Source organism: Vidua chalybeata, chromosome 12, assembly GCF_026979565.1.
Source record: "Vidua chalybeata isolate OUT-0048 chromosome 12, bVidCha1 merged haplotype, whole genome shotgun sequence".
Taxonomy (NCBI): domain Eukaryota; kingdom Metazoa; phylum Chordata; class Aves; order Passeriformes; family Viduidae; genus Vidua; species Vidua chalybeata.
The window spans coordinates 1,439,149-1,453,743 of record NC_071541.1 but is presented as its reverse complement, the minus strand read 5'-3'; the positions used below and the strand labels follow the sequence as shown (position 1 = coordinate 1,453,743).

General features: G+C 56.5%; 1 protein-coding gene across 1 annotated transcript; it reads left to right on the top strand.

The window, feature by feature from the left end:
• Nucleotides 1-9,131: 9,131 nt before the first annotated feature.
• On the top strand, nt 9,132-14,595 carry BHLHE40 (basic helix-loop-helix family member e40). The gene is made up of 5 exons (XM_053954092.1): nt 9,132-9,309; nt 9,408-9,477; nt 9,709-9,816; nt 10,358-10,481; nt 11,484-14,595. Exons 1-5 carry the CDS (start codon nt 9,230-9,232, stop codon nt 12,329-12,331), a joined length of 1,230 nt encoding a protein of 409 aa, XP_053810067.1. The 5' UTR covers nt 9,132-9,229; the 3' UTR covers nt 12,332-14,595.

Below are 14,595 nucleotides of genomic sequence, written 5' to 3'. Positions count from 1 at the left end.
CTCAGGAACATTTTTCGAGGCAGGTGAGTTCCCAGGATGCAGGGGAAGGTGTGGGCTGTGAGTGAGGCCCTTTCAGCCCCGAATCACAACCTGCTGCTCCTGAGGCTGCTGCCCAGCCCATTCCCACTGCAGGATTTTCCCCCTTCCAACCCCGTAGTGAGGGAAATTGGTGCAAATATGCAGCTTGCTGGGGGTAACGTGTGGTGCTAAGCCACACCTGTATGAAAAACCGAGCAGGGACTTCCAGATTGTTAGACTGGAAAGGTGAGGGGAGCTAACTGGGATCTGCAGAGCCTGGCTGTCCAGGCAGGAAATCCACCTTGCTGGGGCTGGTGGCTGCTCAGGGAGCTGCTCATTCCCACATCCTGCATCCTGTGAAAGGTCTCCTGTTGTGCCACCCTTCCAGGCTGCGAGGTGCTGGCAACAGGGACCTTGCTCTCAGCAGGGCTAAACCCTGAGTACAGCCCTGTAAGCACTGAGCAAAGGAGACTGGAGCAGGTCTGGCTGATGGGTTATATTCCAAACAATGCTGAAACTCAGTCCCCGTGCAGGAGAGGTGGATGGGAGAGGTTCCCAGGGGCTGAAATCTCAGCCCTGATGGGCGAACTGGAATCAGGGAAGTCTTCACTCAGCACAGCTGGCTCAGAGATCCAGGGAAAACCCTGAGCCTTGAGAACCAAGGGACTAGAAATGCAGAGCAGGGATAAAATGATGAAAATGAGACAAAGTCACCACTTCCCAAAACCTTCACAGTGAAGGAAACACCTCCCACTGTCTGGAGGATCCATGGGAATATTACAATATTTGTTCCAAAAACATGACTGGGTGGATCCAGACTCACTGACGCAGACACAAGCAGCTAATTGAATTCATACGTAGGAACCCTGGACACCATCTGGCCTCAATAAAACGTGGGTCCGGAGCTGTTTCTTAGCAGATGGTTCTTCATTTTCATAATCTGAAATCAAAAGATCATTTTTCTATCTGGAGATCAAAGGCACCTAATGTCTCCTTGGTCAAGGGTTACAAAGCGAAACCCGTGTCCTTTGTTTTGGCATTTGGTGCGAGGCAGACAGGGGTTTTCCCCTGAAACCTCTGCTCAGGCTCCGGGCAACCACATCTGGGCAGCAGCTGCAGATGTTCACAGCTCTCCAGGGCTGGGCTTTATTTCCATGATAGGGACGTGCAGTTTATAAAATCAGAAGGGACAGCTGTAATAAGCTTGTGTGGCCATTTCTATTTCCTCAGACTATTGCAGTGTAGCCCATGTGAATATTTGGGGATGAAATGAATCCTTTTGCCTTAGAAGAAGAGCTCAGAGCCCACTCAGCCCTGCAGGCCTGTGTGTGAGGCCAGCACGATGGCCACTCTGATGTGGTGGTTGGGGTGTCCTGGAGCAGCTGGACTTGATGATCCTTGTGGGCCCTCCCAGCTCGGGATATCCTATGATTTTCTGGTGCCTGTGGGAGACACCCCTGCAGAGGAATGAGACCAGCCTGGAGAAAAGGAACCCAGGGGGGATCTTCTGGCTCTGCACAGCTCCCTGACAGGAGGGGACAGCCGGGAGGGCTCTGCTCCCAGGAAACAGGGACAGGAGGAGAGGGAACGGCCTCAATTCAGGAGGAATTTCTCCATGGAAAGTGTGGTCAGGCCTTGGCAGGGGCTGCCCAGAGAGGTCTGGAGTGCCCATCCCTGGAGGTGTCCAAGGAAGGGCTGGATGACAAGGTGGGGATGGGGCACAGCTTGGGCTCGGTGATCTCGGAGGCCTTTTCCAGCCTCGGTGGCTCTGGAATTCTGGGAGTCTGGGCTCCTCCTCGGCTGGTGCGGGTGGGCGAGCGCTCGCCTCCCCGGCGACGTCAGCGCCGCTCCGCCGGCAGCAGCGCAGGGGAGGAGAAGGGGGCGAGATGCGTTTCTGTGGAAAGTACTTCCACACCCACCCCAAAGCCTCCGGGGCAGACGTGATCTTTGCCACCTAAGAACGAGAGGTGTGTGGTTACTCGGAGCAGGTTGTAGCAAATTGAGTCCTGCTCGCTAAACCTCATTTTCCAGCGGGTACCTGTGGGCTCAGGGCCGTTCTCATCGGCCCAGGTGGAACCCAAAGGCCCCCCGGTCCTGCCAGCCCACTCTGTCCGAGCGCTCCCTGCATCTCAGTCACTGATGCACGAGGTGAATATTGGCGCCGGGATCAGCTCCCAGAGGAGCAGGAGCTCTTCCCTGCTGTGCCTGCTGCAGTATGGAAATGATCCTCCCGGCAGACAGCTGAGTCCCACCTCGGTTCCCATTCACCTGGAGATGAAAGTGCTCTGGCTGCCAGTGTAGGCGGGGCAAAACTATTTAAAAACCTCATTAGAGAAAGTATTCGGGGAAGACAGCAACACCCTCAGTTGTGGTTTGCTCCAGGACTTCTCAGCCAGATCCCTGCTGATACAGAGGGAAGGGCACTATGAGAGACATTCCTGTCAAATACTACTCCTCGTGGGGATGCCTTGGGTGTCCTTTGCCTTTCTCTCTGTCCTGGTGGGCTGTGTTTTACCTCAGCGTAAACATTCCCCTCCAGGTGGTGTTCTGGGGGCTGGAATCAGGGCTGTGTTTGGAATGGAGGGGTCCAGGAGTGATGTAGGAGGGCCCCAGCTCCATGCTGGAGGAACGCAGTCAGCAGAACTATGTGTGATTTTGATTAGGCAGAAGTCCACCATGAATATTTCCTATTCCATTTAATTCCTGTTTGTGCTTATTTCAGCTGAATTTGCAGCAGGAGTAATGCCCAAGCCACATCTGGCTCCTGATGCACATGGGATCAGACCGGGAGTTTGGGAGGAGGTGGAATCTGGATTCAGAGGTTTGGCTTCTTATTTAGAAAATGACGGGTTGCATTCTCCCACGGCTGCTCCAGACTGCCCCAGAGCTCTATGATATTCCTGGCCAAGGGTTTGTTCGGTCTGCCTGACGAGGAAACAATGTCATGTGTATGGCTTGTCTGGCCGCGTGCACCTGCGCTTCCCCTTCTGCCTTCATTTTCTTTGCATCCCATTTATTCCAAGGGGCCAAATATTCATTAAGTCCTGATGAGTTGGAGTGCCAGGAATCCCTTTTACCTCCCCCAGCACAGCCAGCCACCCACCTTAAGCAGCCCCATTTAATCCAGACAACTGCAGCCCTCAGCCAGCTGAGGGACATCCCGAGCCCTCCAAGCAGGTCCCATGGGATCACACAAAGACCAGACTGAGCTAAGGAAGGCCACGTGCAGCACACGGCCTTGCTCTCCCTTGGCTCCAGCCGCAGGAGCTGGTGGCATCTTGGCAAAGCCCATTGGGTTCCCGGTGTGTCCCTTCCCAGAATCGCGTGGAATCACAGAATCAGCAAGGTTGGAAGAGATCTTCAAGATCATCCAGTCCCACCATCACCCCTAAACCACATCCCCCATCCAGACAGCTCTTGAACACTTTCAGAGCTGGTGGCTCCACCACCTCGAGGCAGCACTGCAGCCCCCAGCTCCCCACACTGGCCTGCCACACTCTCACCTGTGCCCCATGCCCTGAGGAGCAGCCCCTGCTCACCCCTGTGCTGATGGCATTTGCGGCTTGAACCGACTCCCCCCGACCTGGCCCTTGGGTGCCTCACACCCCCATGGGCAGGGAGGTCACACAGACCTTGTCCCAGAGCCTTGAGCCAAGAGGTCAAGGTTTAACTCACTCACGTCCTCACATGAACTGCAGGAGGAACACACTCCCGGGCTGCTCTTCTGCCTGTCCCAGCTCTATTTTATTATTATTTTTAGGGGTGGGTGTGTAATTTTTTTGGACTCAATTAGCAAGTTGAGAATATTCTCTATGTTAATATTTGACTCAGACATGATGCAGTTCAGCCCCGTAGCTGTTGTTACCTGCATCCCCCGAAAGAACAACATCTCCCCAGACTGGGAGCCTCAGTGGTGTTGATTCCTGCCGGGGTACGTGGGTGCCAGTGGAAAATAAATAACGTGGTATTTTCCAAGTGGCAGATCTGAAGGCACCCTGCTTTCCTTGCTTTGCATACTCACAGAGCACCATCCTCTCTGCTTCCCAGATATGAAAGCCAAGGCAGAGGCATCTGATGGGGCTCCAGCGCTGACTCACTGTTTGATGTGAGGCAGGAGGAGGGATGTGATCAGATCCCCATTGTGCAGAGCATCCACCAGACAACGCCAGCAGCGGGAGGAGAAGCGATTCCTCATCCTCCCTGCCCCTCCAAAGCCTGCTGTCACCCCTCGCTGTCCCCTGCCCCACCTGCAGCAGCTGGGATGTCACCTCTGAAATGGCTCTCGGGTTGTGGACTCCCATCCCTGGCAGCATCCAAGGCCAGGTTGGATGGGAGCAGCCTGGTCTGGTGGGAGGTGTCCCTGCCCACGGCAGGGGTGGAACTGGATAACTTTAAGGTCCCTTCCGAGGCAGCCCGTTCCATGAGCCCCTGATTCCGTGATCAGGCCGTGTGCAGACAGAGCTGAGGCCTGTGCAGCCCCGGGGCGTGCCGGCTCTGCACGCCCGGGGTTCTTTCTCACGAGATGGTGCAAGAGCCGGGGGGGAACTGGTTAAACAGCGTGAGCTGCCGGGGCTTGGCAGGGCAGCATGTCACCGGGGAGCCGGCGTGTTTTATTAAACACGCTATCAAAGTGGGCTAAAGTCTCTTATTAATGTCCACAAATTTTGCCACTTCCAAATAGTTTCCACCTACATGTTCCTCCCACTGCTGCACTGGGTGCTGGCAAACATCTCTGCTCAAAGAGGGGAATGGCTTTCATTTGAATAGTCCTCGGGCGAGTTTCGCTGAGCGATGCCAGCGTCATTCCCGCAGCTCTCACGTGCCCGGCAGCGCTCCAGGGTCGTGCCGGAGGGAGGGCACGGAGACAACAGCTCTTGCTGTGTTTTCCCAGTGCTTTATCCAGGCAGAGCCCATGGCAGCCTAAACCAGTGCAATTAAGCAGCGATGGATGCACGTATTTGCAATATTAAATCTCAGCTTCTGACTCGTGACGGTCCCTGACGGTTCCACGGCAGTGAGCGCGGCCAGCTGTGCTATCGAGAGTCTCGCACAGCTGAAACCACCCGGCCTCACACCAAATCGGGCTTTTGCAACTCCCAGGAGGCTGAGGCAGAGCCCTGGTGGGTGTCAAAGTGCTCCTCACACCCTGCGCTGAGGTCACACAGTGTCCCTTGGGACCGGCCTTGGCGGAGGGGTGTGGGCTCTCCCGCGCCTGCCTTGGACACTGCGGGTGGGAAGGGAGACGCGCAGCTCTCCTGGGAGCTCCTGGCTGCCTACATCCCACACTGCCCGCGCTCTGCAGGACCACGGACCCCATGGGGATGGAGGCGCTGTCCCCCCGCCGGAGCCTCCCGTCCGTCCCGGAGGCGGGAGCGGCAGCAGCTGCGGAGCTGCCGGGCTCGGAGCGGAGCGGAGCCGTCACGTTTGCTGAGCACAGGAGAGAACCCCGCTCCCAGCTCTGTCAGAGACAGCCTGGCTCCCGCAGGAACTTTTCCCGGTGCGGAAAGCACGGGGTGTTCCTGCCGGCGGCTCGGGGCCGAGGATGCCGAGGCTGAGCGCATCCCGCCCGGCACCGCGTCCAGCCTCGGCGGGGCTGAGCTTTCACCTCCGGTGCCAGTAACCCGACCCGGGATTGCTGGAAATGGGAGAGAGGGAGAGTCAGCGATTTGATTACAGGCCACAGGCACATGCCTGGCCTTCATGGATATATTAAGTAAGAGACATTTTAAAACAAAACCACCCTCAGTAACCTTATCGTAAGCTCGAATCCACAACCCATCTGTTAACTCCCGGCGCTGCCCACATAGGCTTCCATCAGACAGCAGTGCCAGGGATTTTTGGAACGTTTTCCCCCAAATCCCTGCGGTCGGAAGGGGACAGGCCCGGGGAAGGGGCAGATCCTGAGTCTCGGATTCCCAGCCCACCCCCAAACCAGCCCCCAAAGTCTCACCTTCTCGTGCCTCTGTAAATAACTGCAAATCCCCTTGGACACGAGCTGTCGCGGTCCTGTGACTCCCAGCCCTGCTGGAGGAGCGCTCAGGAGAGCTGCTGCTCCACGGATGGCTTGAGAGAATTCAGCCTTTTAAAACATTCTGTTACTGCCTGAATCGTGGGGTGTAAAGGAGCCCTCCATGTAGAAATAATTCAGCAAACACAAGTGAGAAGGCGAATTGATGATTGCATCAGTCCTTGCTCATGAAAACTGATCCCCGGGAAAATGTAACTCAACTCTCGAGCAATCTCACTTGATGCCCAGGAATGCAATAACTTCATTTGGATCCTCCTTTTAGGGGGACTCCTAAATCCTTGGCAACGTCCCTTAAGGTCATGAGCAAATCCTGATATGGAGAATTGTTTGGCAAGCACGAGAACAGTAAAAGGGCTAAATAATTGGGGATTACCTCTGACCCTGATTTGTGGCTCACCACCCACTGCAGGAATGTACCGAATATCTGAAGGAGCATGCAGGAGTCAGACAATCCACGGGCATGAAGCCGTCCACGTACTCTTGGAGCCTGAACTTCAAATGCAGAGCAGGTTGGCCCCAAACCTCATTTTTCATTAGCAAAAGGCTGCAGCAAGCTCTAATTATTTCTGTTGCCTTGGACAAAGGGTCAGTGATGGGACAGATGAAAAATTGTGGGTTTTTTCACCCTTTGTTTGGAAAATAACAGCTTTGGTCTTGGGGGCACAGAGAGAGCGAACCGTCTGCCCCAGGGCTCGTTACTGAGGCTGGTTATGGTCCCCTGAGCTGCAGCAGGGGACAAACCATCACCCCCATGTCTCCTGATGGTTCTTGCCGAGTTTGTTCAGTGCCTGCAGGAACGAGCAGCTCTGCTGAGGGGGGTCACAGCTCGGAGCTGTGGTTCTGTGGTACTCTGAGCGCCGTGCTCAGTCCCAGCTCCTCTCCTCCACGGTGCGCCGGGGCTGTGGCACCACAGAGACCCTCAGGGTCCTGCCCATGGCAGGGGGTTGGATTGAGATGTCTTTAAGGTCCCTTCCAACCCAAACCATTCTGGGATTCCATGATCTTGGCCATAATCACCAGGTTTGCAGGCTCGGATGTCAATCACTGGGAGGACCATGTTGAGTGGGACAACCCAAACATCTGTTTTGTGGAAGCCCCATGTCACTGATCCAGTGCTGTGGTGTTCACACTGGAGGTGCTGCTGGGAGCTTGTAGAGGAGATTTTGGGGTTTTATAGACCTTACATTTATGGCTAGCATCTTTCTGAGGCTCTGACTTCCCTTGGGATTCTTCCTGGTAACAACAGACACCTTTGGATGGGGGTAAGCCTTAAGCAGCCTGTCTCCATCACCCATGTAAAACCTCTCTGTGCTCTCATGTAGCACCTCCTGCCCTCGGATTCCTCCCGGGGTGGAGCAGCCAGGACTCTGCAGGCAGTAGCAGCAGCTCAGTGCTGGAGCTCTGCTGTTCCCTTATCTCGGTAAATGCACCTTTTATCAGCTGAGCCTGCCTCTACTTGCTCAGCACTCAGCAGGGAAGTGACCACGGCCCTTCAGGAGAGCTCTGCCTTGGCAGGTACACACAAACCATTATCATCGCTCGGCGTTGTGCAACCGCTGGCGTCCACGGGCATGGGATGTCATGGAATGGTCTGGGCTGGGGGGGACCTTAAAGTTATCATCATTCCACCCCCTGCCATGCACGGGGACACCTTCCACTAGACCAGCTTGTTCCATGCAGCATTTCCAGGGATGGGGCTGGCACAGCTTCTCTGGGAACCTGTGCCAGCGCCTCCCCACCCTCACAGGGGAGAATTTCCTGATGCTGATCACAGAATCACAGAATGATTTGGGTTGGAAGGGACATTAAAGCCCACCTTGTTCCAACCCCCTGCCATGGGCAGGGATGGATACCTTCCACTGGAGCAAGTTGCTGCAAGCCCTGGATACCCCCAGGGATGAGGTCCTACCACCCCAAAACCTCCCTGCAGCACTGCCACTTCCCCAGAGCCACATTTCAGTGACTCTCACTTATTTTATTTCTTCCCCCACATTTCCAGACTTCCGTGGCTGCAGCTGTGTCCGTGTTGAGTGCCTGTGTGGATTTGGGGGTGATTTTTTTTTTTCTTTAATTGCTTTGTTTTTCTTTCTCCCCGATCTTGGGACACAACAGTGGTACTGCACGGTATGGCAGGGCATGGTATGGCACGGTATGGCACAGCACTGTATGGCACTGTGTGGCACTGTATGGCACGGTATAGCACAGCACTGTATGGCACTGTATGGCACTGTATGGCACTGTATGGCACTGTATGGTGCAGCACTGTATGGCACTGTATGGCACAGCACTGTATGGCACTGTATGGCACTGTATGGCATGGTATGGCACTGTATGGTGCAGCACTGTATGGCACTGTATGGCACAGCACTGCATGGCACTGTATGGCACTGTATGGCACTGTATGGCACTGCATGGCACAGCACTGCATGGCACTGTATGGCACTGTATGGCACTGTATGGCACTGCATGGCACAGCACTGCATGGCACTGTATGGCACTGTATGGCACAGCACTGTATGGCACTGTATGGCACTGCATGGCACGGTATAGCACAGCACTGTATGGCACTGTATGGCGTGGTATGGCACTGTATGGCACGGTATGGCAGAGCATGGCATGGTATGGCACTGTATGGTGTGGTATGGCACTGTATGGCACAGTAAGGCACAGCATGGCACGGTATGGCACGGTATGGTGCAGCACGGCATGGCACGGTATGGCACGGTAAGGCACAGCATGGCACGGTATGGTGCGGCACGGTATGGCGCAGCACGGTTCGGCACGGCACAGCAAGGCACGGCATGGCACTGTACGGCACGGCGGCACAGCAAGGCACTGTACGGCACGGCGGCACGGCACGGCACGGCCCCAAGCCGCCACCCCCGGCCCCGCCGCGCCGGGACACACGTGCGGGGGGGGGCCCGGAGCCCCGGCCCCGCCTCTCCCCGCGCCGCCGCCACGTGAGGCTCATGTGACGGCGGGGCGGGGGCGCCGGGGCCGCCAGACGTGCCGGCGGTCACAGGGCTCCGCACGTCGCTGCCGTCCACCCACTCGCCCGCATTTAACCCGGCCCGCGGCCGCCCGCCGCTCCTCAGCCCGCGCGGCGCGGGCGCGGCATGAGCAGCAGCGGCACCGGCAGCGCCCGCAGCCCCTGAGCGCCCCGCACCGCCCGCGCCCCCCGCCATGGAGCGCATCCCCAGCGCGCAGCCCCCGCCCGGCTGCCTGGGCAAGCTGCCCGCCCTGGAGAGCGGAGACCTGCCGGGGTAAGCGGGGCTCCGGGGGAGCTCGGGGGGCTCCGGGGTGAGCGGCCCCGCCGGCTCCGGGACGGGGCTAACGCGCTGCTCTCCTTTCGCCCGTGCAGGCTGGACTTCGCGCACATGTACCAGGTGTACAAGCCCCGGAGGGGCTTAAAGAGGAGCGAGGACAACAAGGTAAATGGGGGGCGACGGGGTACAGTGAGGAGAAACATAAGGAAAACTGGGGGTTAGCGGGGTAAATTGGGGGTTAACGGGGTGAATCGGCCGGTGCGCGCCCGTGACAGCGCTCCCGGGGCGGGGGCTCGGCCGCTCCCGGCGCACTCGGGACGGGAGGAGCGGCGGCAGCGGGGCCGGCCGGGCTGGGCTGTGCCGTCCCCCCGCTGACCCGCTGCCCCGGCCCCGCAGGAGACCTACAAGCTGCCGCACCGGCTGATCGAGAAGAAGAGGCGCGACAGGATCAACGAGTGCATCGCGCAGCTGAAGGACCTGCTGCCCGAGCACCTCAAGCTGACGGTAGGTGCGAGCGGAGGGACGGGGCAGCGGCTCCCCCGCGGCCGGCGCTCTGCTGCCGCTTCACCGCGGATTTGGGGTGGGTTTTTTTTTTTTTTTTTCCCGTTTTTTTTTTTTTTTTTTTTTTTTTTTTTTTCTCCGTGGTGCCGCACGCCCGGGCAGGCTGTAAGCGCGTCCCGAACTTCCCCGGGAGCTGCGGATCCCCGCGGGAGCTGCCCGCCGGACCGCCTCCCCACAGCGCTGCCGGGCGACAGCAGTCCCCGGCCGGGCTCCCCCGGTCACGGTGCCAGCAGGGGCAGCAGAACCGATAAATAAAACGCTTCTCCCCGGGCTATGCAGCTGGTCTGAAAGTACCCACAGGGTTCCGTGAGAGCCTTTCCCGTAGCCTGCTTTTTAACTTATTTCGTGGAATGCTGCCGGCGGTAGTCCTGCCTGCTCAGGGTCTCGCCGTGCCCGTCCTCCCGCGGCTCCCGGGAAGGCGCTGGCAGCTCCTGCCTGCGTGGCCGAGCCGGCGGCGGGTGCCAACCTGTGCCTGTGCTCCCAGACTCTAGGGCACCTGGAGAAGGCTGTGGTTCTGGAGCTCACCTTGAAGCACGTGAAGGCACTGACCAATCTTATCGAGCAGCAGCAGCAGAAGATCATCGCTTTGCAGAGCGGTTTGCAGGCGGGTGAGTGTTCAGCCGGCAGGGTGAGAGCCTGTGTGTGTGATGGACTTTCCCTGGGGAGCCCGTGAAATGCGGTTCTGACACCTTGTTACCGAGAAGGGAGGAGACAGGAATTCTGGCCTTTCCTGCTGTCATTTTCTCAGGCTTTGCTTATGAGCTTTCACAAAAAAAAGATGCATTGCTCAAGATGGTCAGTGCAGAGTGCCCTGGGAGTTGTTTGAAATTAAACTGGGTTTTAAATAGTTTTAATTACAGCCCAGGTTTGCTGTGAGGTTCTCTCCAAAGCCATTCGATTCTTCCCATTTGTGTTTGCGAGCTTTAGATAACGCAGTCTGGTTTATTTGGTTGTTTTTCTCTGGCAATAGATATAAATCTGCTTTCTATACACACCTTTTTAAGTTTCTGTATAACCGAGCTGGCCTGGGCTCTGCAGGCAGAGGGGACCCGGTGCTTCAGCTTATCAGCCTTAGATGCACTTCCTCCTGCTGTTTTCACATGTGGCTCTCACGTGAATCGGATACAGTAAACCCGAATTTCTGGGAGGCGCCGGCAGCCACAGGGAGTGCAGTGGAGCTGCCGGAGCAGCGGAGTCCCCTGGGGCTGGCGGAGCTGCTGGCAGGGCCGGGAGCTCCCTGCCCCGAGGTGCAGGGCGAGGTGCCCTGCCTTCCCCGGGGCTTTCCTGGAGAAGCCACAGCTTGGCTCACTCCCCTCCCCGCTCTCCGGTAGCTGTTGAAGGTGGATTTTGCAGTAAATAACAAAAAAGGGCAGGCAGCACTTTACATGAACTCATTATGTAAAAGTGGACAGGTGGATGTTCCAATGGAATTGTCCATTTCTGCAGGAATCTGGGGATTTCTGTTCATAGAGTCCAGCTTGGCCATCGCATTCCCCTCTGGCTGTGCTGTAACCCAAGTCCAACGTCGCCCCTGGTCCGCCTCAGAGCTGGAAATGGAACTATTTAGCATGTTGTTAATTTTTAATTTCTTTCTGTTAATGTTTCCTTAGGTGACCTGTCATCGAGAAACCTTGATTCCAGCCAGGAAATGTTTCGATCCGGTTTCCAGATGTGTGCCAAGGAAATGCTGCAATACCTGGCAAAGCACGAGAACGGCAAGGAGCTGAAGTCGTCGCAGCTGGTCAGCCACCTGCACCGGATGGCCAGCGAGGTGCTGCAGGGCGGGGCCGCCCGCAAGGCCGGGGACATCCCTCCCAAAATGGACTTGAAGGAGAAGCCGGCGCCCCTGGGCGAGGGCCACGGGAAGAACTGCGTGCCCGTGATCCAGCGGACATTCGCTCACTCCAGCGGGGAGCAGAGCGGCAGCGACACGGACACGGACAGCGGGTACGGGGGAGAGCTGGAGAAAAGCGACTCCAAACCGGAGCAGCCCTATTTCAAAAAGGATACCGACCTCAAGTACGCTGTCCAGGAGAGAATAAGCTCTATTAAGCAAGAGACTGAGGACCCGCCGGCCAAAAGGAGCAGGCTGGAGTCGCCGCAGGACGAGGGCCCTTTTGGCAGTGACATGATGGGCTCTCCCAGCAGCTTCCTGGGCCCCCACGCTCACCAGCCTCCCCTGTGCCTGCCTTTCTACCTGATCCCGCCGTCCGCCACCGCCTACCTGCCCATGCTGGAGAAGTGCTGGTACCCAGCCTCAGTTCCTGTGCTGTACCCCAGCCTGCCGGCCTCTGCCGCAGCACTGACGGGCTTCATGAACCCCGACAAAATCTCCCCCCCTCTGCTGATGCCCCAGAGACTCCCTTCTCCTGTACCGGCCCATTCCCCCATCGACTCCTCCGCTCTGCTTCAAGCTTTGAAGCAGATTCCTCCTTTGAACTTGGAAACCAAAGACTGAGCGCAGTGTGACTGGTTTTTCTCTTTTTTTTTCTTTTGTTTTTTTGGTTTTTTTTTTTTTTTTAGTTTGAGAGACTGTTTCACTTTTATATATTGGCTGGACTGAGGTGTGGGGATGAGGTTCACTGTGTGTAGGAAGCTAAACCCCTTTTTCTCTGACTTGTCAGGTAGCTTGGAGAAGGATGAAGGATGCGCCCAAGTTAGCGATTGACAACTACTTCCAAAAGATTAAAGAAGGGTTTTGTGCTTGGCCCCTTCCCTTCTTCCCTCTCCACATCTACAGAGTGGCAGTTGACTCGGTCAGCTGCGAATCTATTGCAAAGCTGTGAAGAAATATTCCATTGGGCAGACCTGGTTTGAGGGTCTGCGAATACAAAATACGTGAACATAAACCACGGTACTTCCCCGAGCGGCTCTGGAGGCAATGGCCCTGCTGGCTCATCTGAGCTGGACTGGTGCCCCAGTGACCCCGAGCGTGGGGGGGTGGTGGTGGCAATGCCACCGTGGGCACAGGAGGAGCAGGGCAGCGGTCACTTCAGGGGTAGCAATGTCACCAGGAGGAGCAGGGCAGTGGCCACTGTGAGGTGGTGGCAGTGGTGGCAATGCCACCGTGGGCACAGGAGGAGCAGGGCAGTGGTCACTGGTGGTGGTGGCAGTGGTGGCAATGCCACCGTGGGCACAGGAGGAGCAGGGCAGTGGTCACTGGTGGTGGTGGCAGTGGTGGCAATGCCACCGTGGGCACAGGAGGAGCAGGGCAGTGGTCACTGGTGGTGGTGGCAGTGGTGGCAATGCCACCGTGGGCACAGGAGGAGCAGGGCAGTGGTCACTGGTGGTGGTGGCAGTGGTGGCAATGCCACCGTGGGCACAGGAGGAGCAGGGCAGTGGTCACTGGTGGTGGTGGCAATGCCACTGTGGGCACAGGAGGAGCAGGGCAGTGGTCACTGGTGGTGGTGGCAATGCCACCATGGGCACAGGAGGAGCAGGGCAGTGGTCACTGGTGGTGGTGGCAATGCCACTGTGGGCACAGGAGGAGCAGGGCAGTGGTCACTGGTGGTGGTGGCAATGCCACCGTGGGCACAGGAGGAGCAGGGCAGCGGTCACTGCCTGGTCACACACAGGTCAGGCAGACCTAAGATGGGTTTCTCTCCACACCTTTGCTGATACATAGACTTTTTTTTTAAGAAATAAAAGGTAGCTGCTGCTTGGAGCTTTCCATGGCGTTCATCTAATAAATAAATTAACCTGCGCCCTTCCTGTAACTTGAGCTGCTACGTTGGGCCGGGTCGGGAGGAGCTGTCCCTGGGATCGCGGGTCGGGAGGAGCTGTCCCTGGGATCGCGGGTCGGGAGGAGCTGTCCCTGGGATCGCGGGTCGGGAGGAGCTGTCCCTGGGATGGCTTCGCTGGTGGCACCGGCTCCAGCCTCTCCCCGGCTGCCCTGGCCGCTCCCTGGGCAATCGCCGCGGCTTTCCCCGGCCGGGCGGGTCGGGCTCTGGCCGGAGGGAGCCGGCAGCGCCATCCCTGCTGAGCGTGCCCCTGTCAGTGCCTTTGGAGAATGACGAGGCTCAAAGGAGCCCGATCCCGGCAGGGTTTGAGCATCTGGATTCCTCCTGGCACACCTGGCTCACATCCCCGTGTTAAGGAGAGAGGGGTCGGGTGGTGACACTTGTCCTGTAAACTGCAAGGGGCTTTCTCCACAGAGGAACATCCTCTCCAGTTCAGCTTCTTTTTAATTAAAAACCCCCGAACGTCACTGCTAAAGGCAGTGCTCTTTGGTGGTTTTTTTCTTACTGGTTTTGAGAACTGGTGAGCAGAACCCCTGTCTGGATCCTCATGTCGCCCTCCCGTTGCACCAGCTGTTGAGATGCACTATGCTTGATTGCAGATTGTGTTCTAACGTTTATTTTGTTGTTGGTTTTTTGGGTTTTTTTTGGTATACAGTTGTTGCCTTTATTTGTAAAATCCTGTTATAAATATATATATATATTATATAAATATATTAAAAGTTAAAACGTTTCAGATGTCTATTATTTGTATAACTACTTGAGCATAAAGAAGTGAGAAATATGAATGTATTCTTGTTTCTGGGTTGTCTTTTTTTTTTTTTTTTTGAAGAGAAATATTCCGTTTTTCTCTCGGGAGAGGTACAGTGTTTATATTTTGGAGCTGCCTTCAAGGTGGGATATTGTACATATTTTTATCTTGAGTAAATGTTAAGTAGCTGTTTAAAAATGCTTAATAAAATAATTCTTTTCCTGTGGAAGATAA